This window comes from Acanthaster planci, linkage group LG03 (genome assembly GCF_054643075.1).
Source record: "Acanthaster planci isolate LZ-2023a linkage group LG03, COTS_SCS, whole genome shotgun sequence".
Classification (NCBI taxonomy): Eukaryota; Metazoa; Echinodermata; class Asteroidea; order Valvatida; family Acanthasteridae; genus Acanthaster; species Acanthaster planci.
In genome coordinates, this window is record NC_141779.1 from 15,033,134 (window position 1) to 15,057,389 (window position 24,256).

Sequence of the window (24,256 nt, forward strand, 5' to 3'; positions counted from 1 at the left end):
AATTTTAGTTGGGTCAGTACTTAAATTTACATGAAAGCGAGGCTGTTCACTTGCCATTGTAACCCCCCCCTCCGTGGGCAAAGTTAACATGCCTGCAATTTCTACAAATGAGATCTATTAACATTTTGCCATTGTAGAGCATGTTTTGCCAACTCAGTTCGATTGACGGCATCTGGCCATAAACCAAATTGTGGGTTTTTTTCCTCTTATTTTTCAGATCCTCCGAGAGTGATTCAGAGCTACGGGAGGAAAGGTCTGGGTCTGTCAAGACCTTAGAAGATGAAGACGAAGATGAAGATGACACATATGAGTATGGTAAGCCTCTAACCGTACTTGTAAAAATGTTTTAGAAGGAATTTGCACGGCATTCATTGTTGAAACATTTAACCTTGCAGCAGAAAGTAAACTGGAAACAGAGTCAGGATTGCATCAAAATTTAAACTTGTCAGCAGTCGTAATCATTGAAACTGTTGGGCCATCATACTTGCGAGTGTTTTCGTTCATCTTGTGGGTATCCGTCGGGAAACTGTGACGTTTGCACAGCGGAACACACACACTTGGTACAGTTTCACGGCCAGCTGATGAGAAAAATGCTGCTTTTGAAAATTTCTTGATCGGTAACACGGCCGGTTTCTAACATGCCTGGTGGTGGCAAACATACTAGACGCACACGACCAATCCACAAGTGTTTGTGTCATTTTGAGCATGAACACATTAGCTCAAGCGTGATGCAAACAATCGTGGATTAAATTGATATACTTGCCGTCACTTAGCATCAAAAATTTCCCATGAGGGTATATGTCGTATTTTATAATTTGGCCATAAGAATTCGCCCACATTTCGCTATTTAAAGTCCTGGTCCTATCGCCACATCATAACTTACTGTTTCCTTTATTTACTGTTTTAAACCACTTAGGTTCTGATTTTGAATCTGATGACGAAGATGACAGTGATGAAGAAAGTGAAGAAGACAGTGATGAGGAAGACAGCGAAGAAGATGACAGCGATGACGAGGAAGAAGATGACAACGAAGACACTGAAGCACAGAAGGAAGAACCGCGATACAACCACATCTCCACCGTCGTCAGTCTCAAGCAGCAGTGGCTGAACGACATGAAGGCCCCGGCCATGAAGCCCTGGCGCCCGCCTGAGGAGATCCTGGCCGAGCAGAAGCGGGCAGAGGAGGCAGCTCGCAAGGCAGAGGAGGCAGCAAGGAAAGCAGAAGAGGAGGAGAGACTTCGGGAAGAAGAGAGGAGGAGAGAGGAAGAGGAAGTGAGACGAGTCCAGGAGGATCAGGGCAGGGGCATACAGCAGGTCGAGGCAGGGGCTACGACACCGGAATCCCCCAGGCCTCCCTTGCTGCAAAAGAGCCCCAGCAAGCTCAAGATGAACCTTGACGCCTTGTCGCAGCAGTATGCTGATTTCGAGGAGGAGGCCAAAATCCCAGTTGTCCCCCAACTGGACCATGAGGGCTTTGTTGGTCTGACAGACGACGAGAAGGTCGCATCGATGCAGGAGATGGATATTGATGTCGACAATGGGGAGGAAAAGAAAAACGATTGGCTGCTGAGCGGCGAGGAGGAGGACAAAGTCAGCTCTGAGGAATTTGACGAAGAGTACCTGTCGTCGGATGAAGTCTTTGAGATGGGAGTCCTGCAGCCTTCTGAGGATTCTTCAAGAGAGACCAACAAAGCTGCATTCGATGACGACGGTGAAATTATAAAGAGCCCTGCACCTCAGAAGGAAACATCAACACCCAGTCCCGTTGTGGATAGAACTCACAGAAGTAGACATCAGTACAGAAATACAGAGGAGAAAGGTGACATCATTGCTGAGGGAGACACACAGCCACGAACAGCTTCCAGGATGTCAGACTCAAGTTTTACAATCTCCACTCCAAGTGGTTCCTTCTCTTCAGTTTCCATGATAAGCACGGACAGTTTACGTCCAGGCGACTTTGTTGACTTGCCTGGGCCAGTGGCGAAGGAGGAGATTGTGGACCTGGATTATACAGTACAGTCGGCCGTAATCAGCACTCCCCAGACTCCCCTGGCTGACGGGAGCAACCTGGACGTCACTTTGGAATCGGATGAGGTCTCCCACAATACTGTGATCACAGACGCCGAGAACGTTGGGTTGGATATGACAGTGGAATCAGGAGAAGTGGACTCGCACAAAAGGGAAGTGTCTGTGGACAGTGTTGCTCTGGATCTCTCTGTCACGTCGGGTTACCAACAAAATGACATTACGCCCCAGCTGCCGACAGTAAAGGACCTTGAACTCTCAGACATTGGAGTTGACATGGAATTAGAAACTGAGCCCAACACCTCTACAAAGAATGAAGAACTTGACGTGGACACTGCACAACCAATGCATGTAGGAGATGCTTTAAAACCCAATTTAACATCTACTCCAGACGTTGTGCCATCTGGTAAGTTACAGGAAAACGGAACAGATGCCAAGAGTCCACAACCTGCTTCAAAGGATAAACCCAAATATCGCCCCATGTACAATAAAAGGGATAGTGGACCTAGGCTGGTCATGTCCAGGTCATTTTCAGACTCTTTCAAAGAGATCCCAGCTCTGGATGTTATTTCAAACGTCTCCAAGGTGGAGGAAAAGATAGACGAGTTAACAGACCAGAATGCAAACACCAGTAACGGCGTGGTCTACCGCAACAAAAAGAAGATGCTACCAGAACGACCAGATTCCCCGAGTGGGTACGTGGTCCCCCCGACTGCAATACGGCCGACATCGATAAAAATGGATACGCTATCCCAAAAAAGGGAGAGGACTTACTCGGGTGGCACAGCCCGTGACAGGGTGGTCAAAAAGAAAGAAGGGGACTCGCCAAAGAAATCACCCAAACGGCAGTTGCCAAAAGTACCGTCCAAGGATAACGGCCATGTTGATGGGATTACCCCTGAGGAAAGAGAGGTTGGCAAGAGGATGCTACGAAACAAGACGAAAAGGAAGGAAAACCAAGGATGGTCCAGCTCAGGATCCAGCACTCCTGATATTATCAGTCCCATAGCTGTCGCAGTTCAACCACCTTGGGAAGCAAGCAGCACTCCTGCTGGTCCTACCCCTCTGGCCAACAAGACCAGCAGCAGCAGCGACCAGTTTTTCACCCCGGAAACGGACAACCCGCCCACCTCGGAGTACCTCTCCGTCTCGCCGGGTGAGAGGTCACCGCTCAGCGACCACACACCGTCACAGTTCACCGACGGCATCCCCCAGTCAGAGTCCAGATCGGAGGAGAGGAAGTCCCGGCTAAGCAAGCTCCGCGGGGACATGCGCAGACGAGATGCCCTGCGGAAGACGAATTCGCCAAGGTTGGAACGCAAGGCGGCCGGGAAGAAGAGCAAGAAGAAGTCCAAAAAGTCCAAGTCAATGTCTTCCCTGAGTGAACTGGAGGATCGCTCTGCAGCATACCGCGTTGCTGACTCGACAGAGGCCTCTGTGTCTGCCGAGGGTGAACTGGATACGCCAGGAGCTTCAGCTGGTCCCAGGACAGGTCTAAGAGAAGACTTACCTCAGATCAAACCAACGACGGCTCAGCTACCCAGAATGAGTAAGACATCTTCAAATTCCTGGTGTTTGTTTGATAGAACAGGGACTTTCATACAAACAGAACTCTTGTCTGATGCCAAGTTCGTGACTGTGAAAAAAAATCCATTATACAAAGAGCAGTAAAAGTGCCGGTGTTTGTTTCCACATGTTCAGTTATACCAAGGGAAAAATGCAAGGCAACAAAATCCAGTCAGAAGGAAGTTTTGTGGTTGCTCTGGGAATTTTTTTGCTGTAGGGTTCCTTCCAGTGTGGATTTCATTTTCCCTAGTGTTTACTCCCTGGAAAGGTAAATAAGATCTTCAGTTTTAAAATGGTTTTACTTTAACCCCATCACCCCGGGAACCGTCGACAGCCACAGCTATGTGTGAGGATTAGTGCATACCACACATACAGTCTATTCACCATGCAGCTGCTGGTTCAATGGGGCCTGCTGCTGGACAGAGCTTTGCATACTGGGCATACCGCAGCCAAGCAGTCATCGTCAAAAGAATCCTGGCGTTAAGGGGTTAAGAAAATAAGGCAATCGGAAAGTGAAGCTAACCAGTCCTTTGAGAACTGTGGAGCACCATTTGCATTCTTCAGTGGTGACCAGCTTGACTTGAAAGCTGGGCAAACCCTGCTATCAGTCAGAATGAATATAATAAAAAAGATGAAATACAGGAATAACCTCATTGTTCTGTGTTGGATAATTCTAAAAATTTTTAAAAAGTAAAAACAGAGGCTCAAAACACTTTTGTAGGTGAGATGGTGATAGTACATGAATATTCATGTACATGTCCATAGGATTTGTGAAGCAGGATCTATAGTGATTGAATGTCCAGAATGATGCCCGTAGTCAGCCACACTGTAAATTGACATTTGTAAGTGCTGAGTCTAAATTCCAAACAAATCTTCCTCCTGTGAAACCAGTCCGGCGGCTGACGGTAGACCCCAGCCTGACGGCGTCCATCGACCTGGACTTCAGCTCCTCGAGTGAGACGGAGGAGGCGGCCAAGGAGGAGGCCAGGGAGCGGGGCGAGGAGGCCAGCCCCGACGCCAAGGGCAAAGGCAAGGGCAAATCGCCCAAGAGAATGTGGGGCAAGCGATTCAAGGTACGTGTGAGCTCGTGGTGGAGGAACAGTTTTAGACGTAGAGGTGGCTCTGTGGACACAAAGCAGGAATCCAAGGTGTAATTTTTTCTGTGTGTCTCGCACAAGTTCACGCTGTTTCCTTTGTCGTCACCACGCCGAAACTGTTGTAATGGCCAGGGGATTGATGTACTTAAAGCTTTTATGGGCATATCTTGGTTTTGTAGTATTCTAAGACTTCCGTTTGGTTTGATATGTAGTCACGAAAAATTGCTGTAAGGGCCGGAACCAAAGGAAAGTAAAAATATCCGTGGACTTAAAGTTGTGCTTCTTATCTGAAGCTGGTTTTCAAAAGTTACATCTTGGAATTCTGCCAAAACCTTTGCTCTAAAGTGGTGTATGTACACTTGCTATGGTCTGCTGTAACATCGCATTGGTGATTGTAATGGTTAACTGTGCTTGCCTTCACTGGACCTCGGGGCCAGATTCATGCGGTTGCTCAGTGCCCTAAAGAATGGTGTCTGGCACAAAGCTGTCGCGCGTGGCCAAAATGGGTAACCAGTTGCGCGGACGGTGTGCTCATGTACTCCGGTCATGGTGCAGTTGAAGAGAGAGTAAGAGCTGTCTCAGTGGTGTTTGTTTTTTTTCTGGACGTTAAGCAGCTGGACTGCATTAAACCGCCAAGTGTACGTGATCCTTAGCACAGAATATCCTCATCCCAGAGCTGTGCGTAGAGAGAGTTGCAATATGAGTGTCACCATTGTTGGAAACAAACTGGCAGGTACATGTGCTAGTGTTCATAGACAGTTAGTAGACAACAGCTGCACGCTTTACTGTACACGTACTGATCAGTTTTGTTTCCAAAATGTGGAGCTAGTACGACTCTCTCTCTCTCTCTGCACAACAGCGCCCTCTCTTGTTCGGATTCACATTCCAGCAGAGCAGCAGCATTCTTTCCTGGGCAACTCTCGTGGAAGTGGCCCCTGAGCGAGTCTTGGGATGTTTGCCTGGAGGGTTTTTGTCTGCACTTTTGAGAGGGTTTTTGTCTGCACTTTTGAGCCATCTTGGGAGAGTTTTCCCCTCTTTACGCAGTACTAGCATATTGGATTCTTCCCAGGCATCACCAGTTTCTGAACCGTCTGTCGACTCAGTAAAGCTGCACCGATGAATGCCTTGGGGTTGATATTCAGAATGTACAGGAAAGCTTTTGATGGTTGAAGTCCTTTGCATTAAATCAAAGATGGATCACAGACAGAATGCGGAAATATTCTCCAGCATACATTGCTACAATTTATCCCCACATCTTTCACACTTTTTTGCACGGCATTACGATAAGGGAAACCTCTCAAAAACAACTTAGCATTGTCCATTGGTGCAATAAATCATCACTGCCCGCTGAAGAGTTGAAGTAGGCAATAGAATTATTTAAAGTGTTAGCTATTTATTTGAAGAAAAGTTTCACCATGCTTGTGTGTGAATGTTATTTATAACTGTCATTTTCTTTACCTCATGTAGAATCTCATCGTCATATGTCTTGCCATGCATTTGTTCCTACTGCCTTGACGATTGCTTTATTTTCCCCCACTTTTATTTTTGTACAATTGCCTTGTCCAGAGGCTCAGACAGGTAAACTTCTCAGGGATAATTTTGCTATTTCACTCGTGCATCCTCAGTTCCTTCCTCTTTGTAGCGTATTTTACAAATAATCGCGGTCTGCTCTGGATTGAACGGGCATTTTATTTCATTAATGTGTAAATCTCTCCAATTTGGCACAGATCATTTGCAGTTTTAAAAGCTGCCTTGCTCTCTGTTAATCTTTTTGGTTTGACTTTGGCATTGTTTGAAGACATGCATTAGTGTTTGAGAATTTGAAAAATTTCGAAAAATTCTTTCAGTGTTCATTAGAATTGGGTGTGCGTGCACACTTACAAGTTCTTGGCATTTTCCCCCCAAATTATCAATGGTGTGTAACTTTTGTTTGGAGTTGCTTGACATTGTGGTTTTGAAAACTCATTTCTTGAGAAAGTTTGTATCAGGGGAAGTTTCCTTGTTCTCCAGGGCAGGCCACGAAGGTTGGTTTGATTTTAGAAGGATTGCTTCTATTATTCGGACAACCACGAGTGGTGAAATGGCATGGAGTCAAATTCAAACAAATTTTTCATTTATCACAGGTTTGTTGTGTGATTAACACTTGTGCTGTCAGTTAACACTTTGAGTGTGAAAAAAAATTGTCGAATTGTCAAGATTTTGTCTGGATTCAGTTTTGCACCCTTAATTCAAGGAAGCACTTTGTCTTGATGGTTCAAATGAAGGAGCACCTAAACAGTTTTTTAATAATTTTATATTCTGTATCTATTTTTTGGGGGGCTCAAAACTTTTTTGTACAGATATTCCTTGTGGTTGGTTTTTAACCTGTCATGTTTCAAAGTATAAAGTTATATTTTCATAAAAGTGATGTACTTAAGTTATGTATTTATTTGTGCATTGTGTGAATAATAAGTGATTTTTATGCATTTTTTATTATATTGAAACAAAATAATTATCCATATTTTTACATGATGGTAATGTTTTACATGCATTGAAAAAAATAACTATTTTTATTGAACGAGCATTTGTTTTTATTTAACCCTTTTGCTGTGCAAACATGTTGGAATCCCTGTTGTGTGTATTCTGCAGTTTAAGGTACGTGCATGTGCATGAAAGCCGCACAGTCCTAGTGTTTTGTTTTCTCATTGTTTTCTGGTGAAAAAAAAAAAAAGTTTCCAGCGTGTGTGTGAAGAAAGATAACAAAGGTTTTCAATAGCTTGGACTGCCGTGGTAATCCATCTCAGTCTTATTCACTGACTCTTTCACATAAATATCATCTACATAAACAGCCATCCATGAGTACCACATTCTTGGAAAATGTCAGTACAAAACACAAAGATCAGTAGACAGACCAATGAATATCACATTAGTACAAAACTAAAAAACACCTCCCTGCTTGCCTCTCCCCACTTTACCAGACTCCACCCTTCTTCAAACCACACCCTACCCTGACCACACCCTATCCTGACCACACCCCTTCCTGACCACGCCCTTATCCTGACCACACCCCTTCCTTAGCCTTACCTATCTTGCCTGCACAACCTCTTTCTCCAATCCTAACTTTATCCCATTCCTGAGTTCCCCATCCTTCCTGTAGTCACTCTCCCCTGACATACATGTACAATACATGTATACAGTACATGCATACAATACGTGTACATACATGGATGTAATCAACATCATTAGTGTCAATGATGTCTCCAGCAGGAAGTGCATTTCAGCCTGCATATACGGTGTGGATAGCGGCAGTTTTCTACCAAACAGGGTTTTAGTTTTGCTTGTGCTTTTCCTAACGTTTTGCTTCTAGGTTGTTTTTATTTTTTTTATTTTTTACCCAGAAGCAATGCTGAATTTGTGCTTTCCTTGGTTTCAGCTGACGTTTGAATAACAGAAGTATTTTTCCTTTGCAGTTTGGTTGCTGTTGAATTATCATGTGTTATGGTATGAGATGAAATCAGTGGGACCAGACTACTGCTCTTGGTGATCTTCGGTCGCTGATTGAGACCAACAAAATGTTTCAAATGCACTTTTGTGAATCTTGAAAAATGAAAATTGCAATTAAGGTGGTTTTTTTATTTCTTGCAATCAAGCAAATTCTGGAATGTAAACTTGAAATTCAGACAAGTTTTTCCAAGTTTGTTTTGTCCTTCAAAAAATCATAGCCATGGTACCAGTAAACACCACAATTATTGTGAGAAATGAGTTAAGCGAAAAGTCTCTTCTAGAGCAGTGTCAGTGTGTCCTTTTTGGTATCATCGTGCCTCTTTGGTTGCTATGGAAATGGCAGTTCATCTGAGGATGCTTTTGTTGCCAATAACCAACCCCATCTATCCACTTCCCTTACAGGTACTTTCAAAGAAGCCCCCCAAAGTACATGTACATGTAGACCAGGTATATTCACTTAATATGCTGTCCACCCCACCCTGCCCGCCCCGCCACAAATATGTATGCCCAGTGTTAGCGACTGCCAGCTAATTTGCATAATGTGCGCTAACCCCTTAACACTTGTTTAATCCTTCCCCCGCTTGTTTGCAGGTGATAACTAAGAAGTCCCCCAAAGCGGTCGAGGTATATACTTCATTTTTGGTTGCATTGAGTGTGTGCTTGCCTAATCATAGTCGTGTGTTCATCCAGGCTCAAAATTAACTCAGTCATCATCCATCTACTACTGACCCACTACCCAGGTCCTCTGTATGTGAAATTGACCAGCTTACATAATCTTGACTTGATGTCCGTTTCTAAGTTTATATAGTCACATTATTTTTAGAGGAAGTGTTGGTCATTTGTAACTGAGTTCATTTGATGATCTTGCCATTAACTCAGTCCACGTCACAAATGCACCTGCGTTAGAATTATAGTCGTGGCTATATTCAGGAATTGCAACATGTCTCTGGCAAAAAGGGGAAAGAGATGAAAAGAACATCTGATGTAACATTCATCCAAATGTCCCATGCTCACTTCTAACAAGGAAAAAGAGTCTTACAGTTTCTTGTTAACCTTGATGTCAAAACAAGACACCGAGATTAAGATAACATAGATTCAGATTTAAACATCTTGTTTTTTAACAAAAAAGTAACCTGTTGGAAGTTTCTAATGAATTACTAGCTGCGCACATGCCTCAAAAGCTCCAGCAGAATGCTTTTTAAAAGACTGATTAAGACTGTTGTCGTCAGTGTACGGGAGGGTTTTTTTCTTTCTGTTTGGAGAACGTGGTTTAAGCATTGTACAGTTCTTAAAGACAAGGCCAAACAGTATTTCCCATTGGTGGGTTAATTTTGAGCCGTCATTGTGTGATTGTTATGCTGTGGTGCCGCTACACAGCTGGCTTCGTCGTAAAAAGTGTGGGCATCAAAGCCCTACTTCTTGTGAATTATGCATGAGGTTTAGTGTCCGTCATGATCAGGATCCAAATCTGTGGCACTGCCAAGCGCTTGATTTATACACACAAAGCCTCTGGTACATTCGTGGAAATATGAAGCAGTGTGCAAAGCAAAAGATTTGTCCTGACTTGGGAGGCATCATTTCCTTAAAACAGTGGCGCAGCAGTAGAAGCTGCCGTGCATTCGTAAGCCCGATTTCCATGTGGTCGTAACGAATGCCGATAGCACGCAAGACGTCAAGATGCGGACAGTCGCAGAAGACATGCTGTGTCACCTCATTCCACCAAAAAATAGTGGCGCTAAGCGGAAGGAACATCGTTGTAGGCCCGCCATGCCAGCGTGCGTGTTTGTATAAACCTACTCAGCGACTTGACACAGACAGTCGGCAAAGTTGAACCGGGCTCAATTCTGGCAATCCGTCTGGGGCTGGTTTGCATACGTCTGGGTTATTGGCAACACTCCCATATGATATGTTCCATATGTCTGCGTTGCAGTTTTGCATCTTGACCTGCATTGCTCTGTGCGTTTCTTACATTGATATGGAAACCAGGCTTCAAGCACTACCGCAAGTTCAGGGCAGGTTTTTTCCTGTTTGAAGTGCAACTTTCCTGCTTTCTGCGTTGCGCAGTGTCACAGGTTTGGGCCTCAGCACTTTTACGTTACAGTGCCAGCACACACCACAGATGCCCTGCCCAGCACACACACACACAGCGTTGACAACTTCAGCAAACCCCAGTCACACCTCGTATTGAATATTTATAGATGAGTTCACTTGATTACAGGCTGCTTATGGATAATGCACGAGATAAGTCCCTACCATACCAGTTTAGAGCATTCCAATGTGTTTCCCAATTGCAATTCATATTCAAAGTATGAAAGTAGTGTTAGTCCTAACATAACTGACTTATGAATAATGCATGATTTAGATCCAAATTAGCCCACTTTCTGTAGCCACTCCTCCATTGGCCAGACAAATCAGTCCAAATTTCAAAGTAGTTTTAGTTTTAGATATCGCTTCCAGCATAACAAGCTTATGAATTATACATGACAATGTCCATTTGTGGTTTTATATTAAACCACGCCCCATCTCTGCCATGTTGGAATGTAAAAGCTCGTAGTTGAATATTAGAGAAATATAAATATTATCATGAACTGGAATTCAATTTCTTAACCCTAACCCTCCTCAATCCTCCAACAGGTGAAGGATTGAGGAGGGTTAGGGTTAATGAATGCAGACAAAGTGTAGTGTGATATCCACTTCTTAAAATGCTTTAAAGTTGACACTGGAAGCGTAGATCGCGTTGCAGTTGAAATGTCAATAAATAAGAACTGCCATGAAATTAAAGAATAAAGCAACCCATCAAAATCCTGCCTTCCCTTCCTTCATTCGCCTTACCTCTCCCCCCCCTCCATTTGACCCACATCTCCTCCCCCTTGATACCCTCTCACCACTTTGCCATCAACCCGTTTCTTGTTTTGGTGCTCCTTACCAGAACTGACCCAAACCAACCTCACTACATTCCACCTTGCCCATCCTACTCTGACTTGGCATATTACACAGGAGTGTGAATTCTCTGGATTTTTCCAGATTTCAGGATTATTGTCCAAAACATTCAGCACATGTGGAGGTTTAGAGGTTTTATCCTCTACTACTTTTACCACTTTTTGTATCTTTCATTCAAAATACTTCAAGAGAAGTCTTGCTTTTTTAGCTACTTAAAGCCTTGAAAAACCACAGTATTTTTTGGCATTGTTGAAAGCCCTGTGTCCTACCCTACTCTACCTTACTCCACCCCAACCCACCCAACTATCTACCCAACCCATCCCACCAAAATTTCCCACCCCACCTGGCCACCTACCCTGCCCCCTCCATACCATCTGAACCAGTCCAGTCTGCTTACCCTTCCCAACTTGCCCACTTCACTTAGTCCACCCCTTCCCCAGTAATCCTGTCCCACCCTGCACCGTTCCACTTACTCAAATCATCTCCTACCATCCATTCCCACTACACCCCACTAACATATGCCACAAACCAGACAATCCTATGATCTACCCATTCCTATGCCAGAACCCACCAAAGCTTATCCCTAGAACACGCCTACTCTTTGAACTTTATACCCCCTGACACTCCACCAACCCTTCTGAACCCTACCTCTCTATTCAATGATACCCACTACACTGTTACCATCCATTTCAGTTTCCTGACCCCCTCCCTAACCCCAACCCTCCCACCTACCTGACCTCACCCTCGTCCCTTCACATCTACCACACCAAGAAATAGTCTTCTGATAGTTCTTTATACGCGTCCCAAACCTCACATCCCACAACCCATCTGTCCAAATGAGCCCCTCCCTGCACCCCAGGCCTGCCCCACAAATGCACTGTTGGTAAAAACTAATAGAATGCACAACAGTTCATCCCCTAGCATTGGCACAGTTTGGATCGTGTTGAATTGCTGGCACAGGGAGCATAATACTTGTATTGAAAGTACTCAGCACTGGCCAGAAGCCAACACTCTCATTTAGTTTCCACATCCTGAACACCTACATTATTATTTCATTCAGTTGAAAAATATTGGATAGAATTTTTCTTATGCTATCCAGTACTATATCCTTCAGGTTACAGAACGGGCTATTTTTCCCCACTCTAAAATTGAAACAAATTGTGTTAACTTGATGATTTAATTCATTTGTATTACTTTGATAAAGTGTTTGACTGTTCCCTTTACTGTGTCATAACTCACCAATTCTGCTTCACAAAGTTGTCCGTTCCAGATAACCTGGTAGTCTGGTGTAAAACATTATCGTTGACAAAGGTCATTTGTTCTCCTAACAAGATCCTGTCCTGACATAGCTTTTATTGTGGTCACAGGCACTGTGAGATTTTGAAATTTTAAAACAGCTATGCTTCTGTCAAACAGAAGTGTATTGACAACTTTTGATGGGACAACTTCCTTCATAGGGATTTACCATTGTTAATATGGGTGGCCTATTGTACCAAGTGAAAAAACCCCTGTAACTAAGGGGCACAAATTTTGAGTTTTAAAAAATTTTGTAAAACTGCAATTGAATGTGACTCTCTGTGGAGATTGGAAGACTCAAAAGGATGGTTGATATCCAGACCCATATATACTTTGTGAAATCTGTCAGTAATACGGTGTGTTTTTTTAGATAAAATACATTTAAAGCCTTGGCAACCTTTTTATAATAGTTGTAAAAAGATAGATTTCTGCTTTCTACAAATATTCCAAAGTATTTTTTCTTACTTCTACGAGAGTCTCCCAAGACCAATTACCTCTCCTTATACGATAACAGTTTAGCCTCTGGTCATCCCCCATTCCCTGCCTCCCCCCTCTCCTTTTGAACAGGAACGTCGGAAGATAGAGGAGGAGGAGCTGAACGAGAAGCTGACACGGCGCGTCCAGCGCGAGGCCCGACGGCAGCACCACCAGCAGAAGTTGAAGCGCCACCGCATGGCCCAGGAGATCCAGCGGCAGCTCCAAGAGGTGGAGGTCAAGCAACGGGAGCTGGAGAACCGAGGCGTGGTGGTGGAGAAGGCGCTGCGGGGAGAAGGCAGTAAGCACCGGGGTTGTGGGCCGGGGAGAAGGCAGTAAGCACTGGGGTTGTGGGCCGGGGAGAAGGCAGTAAGCACTGGGGTTGTGGGCCGGGGAGAAGGCAGTAAACACTGGGGTTGTGGGCCGGGGAGAAGGCAGTAAGCACTGGGGTTGTGGGCCGGGGAGAAGGCAGTAAGCACCGGGGTTGTGGGCCGGGGAGAAGGCAGTAAGCACTGGGGTTGTGGGCCGGGGAGAAGGCAGTAAGCACTGGGGTTGTGGGCCGGGGAGAAGGCAGTAAGCACTGGGGTTGTGGGCCGGGGAGAAGGCAGTAAGCACTGGGGTTGTGGGCCGGGGAGAAGGCAGTAAGCACTGGGGTTGTGGGCCGGGGAGAAGGCAGTAAGCACCGGGGTTGTGGGCCGGGGAGAAGGCAGTAAGCACTGGGGTTGTGGGCCGGGGAGAAGGCAGTAAGCACCGGGGTTGTGGGCCGGGGAGAAGGCAGTAAGCACTGGGGTTGTGGGCCGAGGAGAAGGCAGTAAGCACCGGGGTTGTGGCCCGGGGAGAAGGCAGTAAGCACTGGGGTTGTGGGCCGGGGAGAAGGCAGTAAGCACTGGGGTTGTGGGCCGAGGAGAAGGCAGTAAGCACTGGGGTTGTGGGCCGGGGAGAAGGCAGTAAACACTGGGGTTGTGGGCCGGGGAGAAGGCAGTAAGCACTGGGGTTGTGGGCCGGGGAGAAGGCAGTAAGCACTGGGGTTGTGGGCCGGGGAGAAGGCAGTAAGCACCGGGGTTGTGGGCCGGGGAGAAGGCAGTAAGCACCGGGGTTGTGGGCCGGGGAGAAGGCAGTAAGCACTGGGGTTGTGGGCCGAGGAGAAGGCAGTAAGCACCGGGGTTGTGGGCCGGGGAGAAGGCAGTAAGCACCGGGGTTGTGGGCCGGGGAGAAGGCAGTAAGCACCGGGGTTGTGGGCCGGGGAGAAGGCAGTAAGCACTGGGGTTGTGGGCCGGGGAGAAGGCAGTAAACACTGGGGTTGTGGGCCGGGGAGAAGGCAGTAAGCACTGGGGTTGTGGGCCGGGGAGAAGGCAGTAAGCACCGGGGTTGTGGGCCGGGGAGAAGGCAGTAAGCACCGGGGTTGTGGGCCGGGGAGAAGGCAGTAAGCACTGAGGTTGTGGGCCGGGGAGAAGGCAGTAAGCACCGGGGTTGTGGGCCGGGGAGAAGGCAGTAAGCACTGAGGTTGTGGGCCGGGGAGAAGGCAGTAAGCACTGAGGTTGTGGGCCGGGGAGAAGGCAGTAAGCACTGGGGTTGTGGGCCGGGGAGAAGGCAGTAAGCACCGGGGTTGTGGGCCGAGGAGAAGGCAGTAAGCACTGGGGTTGTGGGCCGAGGAGAAGGCAGTAAGCACTGGGGTTGTGGGCCGGGGAGAAGGCAGTAAGCACTGGGGTTGTGGCCCTGTCGCAAAGAAATCCAGACCAAAGCCTTGGCAATTAGAATCATAGCACCTGATGGTATTACAGCCTAGAACAATAAGTTCAAGAACCCGTGTACAAACATCAGTACTGCAACACTATTTTAGTAGATTGGTATGATCACAATTCCCCAAACGGAGTACAAGTACAGAAAAGGGTACTTTGAGTATAGGCTGGGAGATACCAGTCCTGCGGGGCCATGACTTTCATGCACAGGGTTTAATTTGAGCGCATGGGCCCATTGTGGCAAGTCACAACATCCTATATGTCAGAGAGAAAAGCAATGCGCGTACCATGTGCAAATTCGTAGGATCGCCCCACAGTGATGATTCCTAATTCTAATCACTGGATTAGCCTGTAAGTACATGAATGAACACTTCAGCTCTATAGAAGTGCTTTTCATGAACTGTCTTCAAACCACCAGCCCACTGTATAAATGTCAGTTTAATATACATCTGTATTTACACTTTATTCTTCTAGTGAAAAATCAATTAAACTTCCGAGGTTAAAACAATAATGGTGATCGTGATTTGAAGTGTATGGGTACTTGATGTTCTGTTATCATTTGTGTTGCAGCCTCAGAGGGAATGGATGAAAACACTCTGATGCAGCAGTGGTTTAACCTGGTCAACGAGAAGAATGCCCTGGTCAGATATGAGTCGGAGCTCATGGTCCAGTAAGTCACCAAAGTCTCTAAGGCCATGTTGGTCTCTTACCTTAAAGGCCAGGCTTCGATTGCAACAGAGTTTAAGCAGGATCCCATGACTGTTTTAAACTTGAAAAGTGTGTGATGATGCTTCTGTCTTCAAAACTAGCGTTGACACTCTGTGCTCATTGTATTTCTTACCACCCAGAATTTGTTGTTATGTTTTCTAAGGCAAGTGTTCTTAGACTTTGATCTTTCAAAGCATCTTCTTTCATGAAAAGGGTCATGGAGACGTAAACTCTCCTCTCTCAATTCACAAATTGGAAATTACTTGAACTTGTGGAATGTGTTTCATGTATGACGGTGAGCACGGTTTTATGTTGTATCACCTCAACAGGGCTCGTGAATTGGAACTTGAAGACAGGCACTGTCAGCTAGAGCAAGAACTCCGTCAACGCATGGCTGTCGAGGGTAATAACCCAGCTCTCTTATCCAGCATCAGCCATATTATTTGAGATCAAAATGATTTCGACTCATAAATACTTCTCTTTTACTTTTGGTTCTAGAAATTTTGCTTGACCCTTTCCCTCCTAAATCCACCTACCTGGGAGAATAACAGAATTTTGCTCAGCACTGTCTTTCAGACAGCATGTAGTCTTCACGAGTGTGATTTCTTGTAAGGATTTTTTCAGGAATATTCAGGGGTTCAACCGTTTGGGTTTTGTAACTTTTTTGGCACTTTGTACCGCTTTTGTAGCCAAGGAGGGAAGGGGGGTGGGGTACTGTCCACTCCAGAAAATGAGTGCCCCAAGTGGCCCTTGCAAATGTACCCCAGTCACGCCACTGCTTCGTACAAAACGCCACATGCAGGAATCACAGAATTATAGCTATTTGAGCCTTTAATGGCTAGTAAAAGCCCTGAAAAGTCGCAGCAGTTTATTGTTGCCATTGTTACAACTCCTCTGCTGGGTGTTGCATAGATTTCTCATCGTCTGCCAATCTCAACCCCGAGTAGCGAGTCTACCTCACCCCACGGGGGAAGAAATGACTCGCATGATGGGGACGAAATAAGCAGATGTCTTGTCTGTGTCGTGCCCAGATTTCAAGAAGACGGAGCAAGATCGGGAGGTAGAGAAGTTGCTTCTTGAGGAGATGTTGGAGGTTGTGGAGCAGAGAGACGCTCTGGTGGCTCTGCTGGAGGAAGAAAGACTCAAGTAGGTCTTGCTTTCACAACCAAGCGAAATCACCTGTTCGTTTTTGATCAAGGATGCTTAATTGCAGGAAAGGAAATTACTTAAGGCCTGATGTCACGTTGCCTCTGTTGCTTATCAAGAAACTGATCAACAGTGTGTGTCGAGAGAAATTGTTGGCATTGGCAAGGATCAAGTAGTTGCAGCATTGAGATTGGTGATTCTCACCTTGATTTCTCTGTGATTTCTTTTTTTAGGGGGGGGAGAATTTTGAGCCAGATCAAAACTAGCTCTTGTCAGGACCTGATGGATTGTATTCAGGTGATAAACTTTACCCGCCTGGGCCTTGAATTGAAGTGTTGCAAGCAACAGCAGAGTATAGGTCGAGCATTTGTCCAGTTTGCAGGATTGACATGAACGGCTGAATTCTTAGGCTAACATCAGTGAGAGGCGTTGTTACAGGCACTGAGCACAGCATAGCACTATGCTTAACAAGTTCTTTTCACACACGCTATTTACAAAGCACCCTACGAATTCTGTCAGCTTGTCATCTTTGCAGTTTTCAAATGGTAGACTTCTTTTTCAAAGTATCATCAGAAGTGGGCACATATTGGAAGGGAAGTGACAGTGTTTAAACCCAACTCGAGATCTGAGCATTGCTTTCTTCACTCCTCTCATTTGTTTTGTCAACCCAGCACCGAGGAGGTATTGGCTTGCTTGAAGGCTTGTCAGGATCGCTTTCCTTCGTCCACCTTAACATCATTAACAGTAGAGGTACAGAGCCTAGTCTCATGGCATGTCCACGGAGATTGAATGCCCATTGCATATCGGATTCCCCTTTTTTGGTCTCAGTTTGTCATTCCCTATCCACCCTTCCCCTCCTGTTGTGACAAGTTGAAGGACTGATACTTTACATTGTAGTTTGGGACTCCATGTTGGAACCTTAACCCTAACACTCCTCAGTCCTTCACCTTTTGGAGGACTGAGGAGTGTTACGGTTAAAGAGTCCTCACAAAACCATTGAAAAGCAGTGTTGTGGGCCAGTACTTCTGCACTAGTTGGCGTACAAGTACTTTAACATGAGTATGAGTACAAGTACTTATGAGTACAAGTGCTCATGAGTACATGTACTTATGAGTACATGTACTTTAGTATGAGTATGAGTGCAAATACTTTTGCATTAGTATGAGTACATTTGCATGAGTATGAGTACATTTGCATGAGTTTGAGTATAACTACTTTTGCTTGAGTGAGAATGCAAGTACTTTTCCTGAAGTATGAATACGTGGAATTTTTTCATGTAAGTACAGATAAATTTTCATGAGTACAAGTACCAAAATGTATTCAGGCACTACCAATTCAACGGACAGTCCTTAAGCTTAAGTCACAGGTCTCCTTGCATCTGCATGACATACAAGAAGTTACTCTGTGAAAGAGTATAAACAGCCTTACATGGATGAGTTACAGAAACAACAGTGACTTGTCCTCATTTGACAATTGTTTGAAAGGATGGTCAGCCCTTGCTGGCCCTTTCCTGTGACATAATGGGTGCTTTCGATCAGTTTCTCCAACTGACTCGGATTCAACCTGGTCCCCACAGTCTGGCTTGTTTGACTCAGTACACATGACGATCCCCAGGTCAGGGTTGCCCCTTGTAAGTGAATCGAACGCACCCATTGTAGCTCAGAGCATCTTTTCAATTGCTAAGAAGTCAGGAACAGTGAATGATCGCATGCCTTCCCCCATCCACTGAACTTGCTAAATATGTAAAAGTGTCCTGCATGAACAGCATGGTATTTTTGTAATATCAAACCACCTGCGGAGTAAAACTGAGTTAGTGAACATGACACGTGTGGAATTTTTTCTCATTATTTTTCAACAGTAGGCAAAGTCCTTTTACCTATGATCACAACTGTTTATTGTTTCCATCAGGAATTGACTTTTCCCCTCCCTCCATCTTCCCAACCTGCTTTTCTATTCAAGAGCTCTTGGGCCTGGCCGTTTTGAGCATTTCATATCAGACTTGTGAGACAGATGGCTTGCTTGGTGCTTGGGCTTGCTCAAGCGTTCAGGAACAATACATGTGCTGTGCATGCCCTTTGGTGGTTGTGAAAAAGGAGTCTTACTTTATTCAGTTGTCTCTTTCTAGCCACAGTGTTTTTGATGGAAGCTTGAAAAGTAAGTCCAGTCACTGAACATTCAGAGAAGTAAACTTCAACTGGTGACTTCATGATATCTTTGAAACCCATGCACCAAGGGAACTCAAGGGATACTATCAATGAGGACAGACGTCAGTGTGTTGCACATTATACATAGTGTGGGCAGTTTGCTTATAGCTTTCCAAAACAAAATGTAAGGGAGTAATTGCGCTGCCAACATAAAATTGCGCCTTATCTCTGTGCGGGGTGTGGGTTATCAGAATAGGAGTAGCGAATTGAACCTTTGAGCAAAATAAGCTTACTGAGCAAGGTTTGGAAATCAAATTATTATCCCACTGTTGGTGTATGTTTTGTTCTGGCTTATTTATTAATTGGTGTTGAGAGTTTTACGATTTTGGTTTGACAAGTTACACCCTTTCCAACAGCTCCCTGTTCCCTTCCTAGGATGTGTACATATCCTGCCGTTAATTTTATTGTTGGAAGATGTACTAGATCCCATTCCCTATTTATCGCAGACTTTTGTCCAGTGAAATTAGTTGTGTTATAGGTCTGTACACCCTTATTATTTAAAAGGCAATTTTTGAATCAGACCAACTTTGTCTGTGACCCTCTCTGCTCTCTCCCGTAAGGCCGAGGGCTCGGCTCCAGTGCTTTAAACCTTTCCATTGCACCTTGCAGGGAGCAAAAGGAGGACATGGATATCGAGGAGATTATGCTGAAGAAGGGTCTTCTGACAGCAAGGAGTGACGTGCCCGTACACGTATGAAAACTGCCCCCTGACGTCACCCTCAGTTCCCCATTGTCAACCCTTCTCGGAAGTCCCTTTTAAGCAGTAATTTGTTACTGAGCAAATAATGCCCATGCCAAGCATCGCACGTTTAAAGAAAACAGGTCTGTCTAGATACCCCAAACATTCTAGTTCTTTGCATATGAAAATGTAGGAAAACATAGATCCCTTCGTTTTTGCCTCTGTTGATATTTATTTGATCCAACATTCCGGCATATTCACCGAGGGGAAAAAAGAACCAGTTTGGCAGTCGGTTGCCATTCTCTTCATTTGAAGTTCAATCGATCACTTGTCAAATTAGAAGTCAGGTCACTGGCCGGTTCGCAAGCAGGGGATTTACGATGATTAAACAAATGTCAAAGGGAGTACCTTAATCCCAAGTTACATGAACAGCTTGTGACTTGAATCTGAGTCGAAACCGGCTCTAGTTCTGGAGACATTCTCTGAGGTGTTATCTCTCCTGTTAATACATTCTTGGTTATGATAAATTGGAAATAATATTATCAAGAAGGATCTGTTGTATTTTTTGTAACATTAAATGTTGTAATCTGCGTGTCATACTTTTTCTAGAAACCGGTGGTAATGCAAACAAGCCTTTTTTGGCAAAGAAGTGAGGATTGTAATTGGCAGTTCCTGAAGCAAAAGTTTTATATGTTGTCAATGATGCAACCATTTGTAATGTAAACTGGCGCATGGTTTGCATTCTGTGTAGGTAAAAGGTCAATATTCAGGACATCATTGCTGGAGAATATGCCACTTTTGAAATTCATATTTAGGACAAATGCGTATGTGGGTTTTGCACTATCAATTTCTGCACATTGTCTAGTTAGCACACGTCCAGTTAGAAGTATCCTTTGTGTATGAAAACCATTTAATATGCAAAAAATCTGACCCGTTTTCTCCGTTGTCGACAAATATGCAACAACTGAGGCTGCTGGTTTGACCAAAATGTTGGTGTTCATGTGCTTTTGTTTGAAAAAAACTGGTGAAATGCTCAGAAAGGGCTGAATTGTAGTCTTGTGGCTTTAATCGAAATTAATTGAAACTGAGATTTAACAAAACAAGATATTTTGTTTCTGTTTATAAATGATTACAAAGTTGGAGTTGGAGAGCGGCACTTAAAATTTAAAAAAATGTGGCATTCGGAAAATTGGCACGATAGCTTTGAAAAGTTCACTTAACTATTAAGCTTGTTTTTATATTGGACGGAATCTTTTGTAAAAGTTAGTTCATCGAATTTTATGTAAATATCAGTTTATGTCGTATAACTTTAAATTATTGTCGTTTGATGCGTTGTGAAATGTGTGTATGCGTTTTTTTTAATGAAGTTTCTGGTGCTCTGCAAATATAACAATGGAATTCTATGATTATGGAGTTCTGAATTCCACATAAACTAGGTGCGCGGTCTTTGCCATGAATGTTTCACCTCTCGGCAGTCAGGGTGACTGTGCTTTTTCTCTTCTTACATCCCAAAGACCCCATTCGATTACCAGCCATGACCATTGGCGTACCAGGGTGCGCTCGAGGGCTCGAGCACCCTGACGACGCCCCCCCGCTTTTCATTTGTTTACCCCTTGAAAAACAAAGATGCATTTCAGACGTGTTCATCTACTTTAACACACTGGAGGCGTATTGCTACTTTCGTCTGGGATACCTCAACAGAGGTCTGGTAACATATTGCACGCCCTTGGGGTCCCTCTTGCGTGTAACTCGCATGAAATGCTGACAACTGTTTCATATCTGTATACCCAGAAAATCTTAAGTGGTATTCCAGTGGAAATATTGGTGCATGCCAAGGTGTAACCTTCCCAGAGATTGTGCCTGTAACAATATGCAAAATGTATAATTGGCAATATTTAGGTTGGAAGAAAAATATGTTAACATTCCTTATGCGTACTTGACATTGTATAAGTTGGTTTGTTTGTTTGTTTTCTTCCCTGTGGACGAGGTAGTTAGCAAAACCGAAGTCCTTAAGCTAGATTCGTTCTGTTTGTTTGAGAAATGTGTTAATTTATTGGTTTGATATTTCTATTTGTAACGTACCCGTTGGCTGCATTTATAACAAGTTTTATATGGGCTTTGCAAATTATAATTGCTAAGTGCTGTTTCTTGTGATTTAAAAGATTCCTCTAGTATTGATGGAGGGATAGTCTGAGCTATTTTCCCTAATTAATCAATTAATAACGTAGAGTTTAAAACACCTAGCTGCGTGCTTTTGTTGAAAAGCATGCGCTCTTGCTGCGATGTTATCTTTTCTAGGAGCGAGTCTGTCTTGGGAAAAAACCAAAGAAAGTTACCTTTTCTCCTAAGAATCACCTTATGTGAAAATGTTATTTATAAATAAATATAAATATCCCATAGCAGTAGAATTTTATGGAATTCGAAAGCGGATTTAGTTTCCAAAATGGGTTTAACAGGCATCTGATATTGTTTGTCCCTTTATATTTCTATTTTGCAGTCAAAGCCAATCCCATAGATACAAAGGTCTGCCTGTACTGAGTAATTGAATTCCGCACTTTAACTTAAATCAAGACAGTACTATTTTTGTACTAACTTTCGGCATGTTGCGTAGGTGTTGGCTTTGTAGAATTTGAAGATATGTATTTCCACCTTAAACCTATAAAGTAGTTGCATCGCAAGAGTATTTTGGCGCGTGCACGTGTAACACAAAAGGAACTTATAATTTTTTCGTGAATAGGCCTTGAAAGACTGAATGAAAGAATCTCAGTAAATGTCTGGTATGCATTAGAGAGATTTTCTGTTTAAAAAAGCTTTCTCTGTTTGGGGTAAATCAGTCCAGTTGTGAATGAATGTAATGAAATCTAAGGAAGAGCTTTTCCGTGTGGTCAGTTTTGTACAAAGTATTCAGTAATAAATATATTTGAATAGAAACCATCGTTTTTGACGTTGTACGAATACTTTTGTCGTCCTTACTCGCCTTTATGCCGTTTCAGCTTAGGGTACAGCGCCTGATTCCATGACGTTTGGGCTTGAGTTACTCGGGCTTTAGCAGTTTTAGGGTTTTGCTTATATTTCGAGGGAATAATAGAGAAGACCGATAGAAAAACAACCCTCAGCCTATGAACTCTTGGTCGTGACGTAAGGTCCCCTTTTAGGAATCTCAATTTGCGCCTGTGCTTGCTTGGCTTAGGTATGTAGTTGTGCGAAGGAATGAAAGACTTGGCTTTGTACTCGAAGAATTTCCCAAATTCCATTCATCTCAGCGAGCGCTTTTTGGGAGTTGTAAAGTTGTCACAATGACTGGGCATTGGACAATGTGATGATGCAGTTCCATTGTCGAAGACAAAATAGTTCCGCCCTGTTAACATTTGGTAGTTACTGGAAACCTGTGTGCAGGGTTTGCTGTGCTAGTGGTTCTGTAAAACACGTAACGGAAGAATTCTTGTTGGAGCACTGTTTGAAGAGTCTGAGGAAAGGAGGCAGTGCGAAGGAGGTTAGTTCAGTTGTCAAGTGATGTTGCAGTATGTTCGAAGGTCGTCAAAGATCAATAGTCCGTGCTTCGTGAGAGCTTAAATGTCCAGTGAACAGAAGGATTAGCTACGTTAACTTTATCGTCTTGGATTGACTGATTGAGCATGGGACTTAGTATTCCAACCAAGAAAGTATGCACAACCAGGAGTTCAAGTTCAGAAATCCCGGGAAATCAAGGTAAGTTCATTTTGATTATGGGCTGGTGGCGCTTCACGCAAGATAAAATAAGATTTTCCAATACTCAACTTTGGCTCCGTCTCAGGCTTCAACTGTTTTTTGCTAGCTGATTTTGAAGCTGTAAGCGCAGTATTCAGTGTAATAGTGCCACAGAACATCAAAAAAGATGCACGAAAGCCCACAAAATACAGTAATCTAATGTAATTTAAACGCTTCAGGCCCACAACCGGGGATTGGTTTTGGGAACGAAGCCTGAGACGGAGACGAAGTTGAGTACTGGAAAACGCCCCTAGACTGCATTGAATGCACGACTGCAGAAGATAAAAGTTTGCTGCGCTTCGAATTTGTACCGACCTTCTTTGTGTAGTATTATCCAAGTTATGTTTACGATGTTCGAATTCAAGGCCTGGATTCTGTGAAATGTTTGAACTGTAAATTTATAAAACTTGCAATGAGTTCTGCGCCATGTTGGTCCTTTGACAATAATCCCGAGTGCATGGACAAAGTTATATGACAGTGGGTTCTCAACACTAGTTCACAACGATGGCGCACTTCACTTGTCAGAAGACTGTGTCTAGAAGTTATGGCTTCGGCTAGAAATAATGCTGAGCTTACGGAAGCCGTTGAATACGTACAATTATATAACGGCTGCAGTCACTTCCCATGGACGCGTGCGTAACGCTCAGCCGTAAGCAGCTGATTCGGAGACTTAAAAAAAACCCCGATTTGCCGTTACCTTCAAGTAATCAACCATTTTATGTTCTAAAGATCATTCTTCGCTGTTGGTCCATGAGCCAAGCCCCCCCCCATTCACCATCAGCTATCATTTTGGTAGGCAAATTGTAGTCATGATTTTAGACTTTCTTGACATCTCTTTAGTTGACATTTTTGGCACGATAACCATAAGAGACTGGTAACTTAGTAGTATAGTATACATGAATGTACTTATTAAATGTTGAATAGAATTAGGTACGATGCAGTGCCGGTACTTTGGGCTTTGTTGACTGGGCCTACTCAGTTTGCCTTAACCCAAACTCCTTATTCCCCCTGGGTGTAAAAATCATTTTGATATCGGAGGAATCATATTGATATCGGAGGAATCATATTGATATCGGAGGAATCATATTGATATCGGAGGAATCATATTGATATCAGAGGAATCATATTGATATCGGAGGATTTGGGATTGTG

General features: G+C 44.1%; 1 protein-coding gene across 7 annotated transcripts in view; it reads left to right on the top strand.

The window, feature by feature from the left end:
- The window catches only part of LOC110989175 (F-actin-monooxygenase MICAL3-like), a 56,490-nt gene extending 34,202 nt beyond the window's left edge, over positions 1–22,288 (top strand). For 2 of the 7 annotated variants that reach the window (XM_022253372.2, XM_087134242.1), the window contains exons 18-28: positions 218–315; positions 917–3,574; positions 4,483–4,664; positions 6,255–6,266; positions 8,574–8,618; positions 12,975–13,182; positions 15,191–15,290; positions 15,658–15,731; positions 16,360–16,474; positions 17,146–17,224; positions 19,288–22,288. In XM_022253372.2, the coding sequence (XP_022109064.2) occupies positions 218–315; positions 917–3,574; positions 4,483–4,664; positions 6,255–6,266; positions 8,574–8,618; positions 12,975–13,182; positions 15,191–15,290; positions 15,658–15,731; positions 16,360–16,474; positions 17,146–17,224; positions 19,288–19,356 (3,640 nt within the window). In that variant the 3' untranslated portion in view covers positions 19,357–22,288. Of the gene's footprint in view, positions 1–217; positions 316–916; positions 3,575–4,482; positions 4,665–6,254; positions 6,267–8,573; positions 8,619–8,762; positions 8,796–12,974; positions 13,183–15,190; positions 15,291–15,657; positions 15,732–16,359; positions 16,475–17,145; positions 17,225–19,287 lie in introns of all 7 variants that reach the window. The other 5 variants (XM_022253387.2, XM_022253408.2, XM_087134243.1 and 2 more) reach the window with 5 other exon arrangements.
- The last annotated feature ends 1,968 nt before the right edge of the window (positions 22,289–24,256 follow it).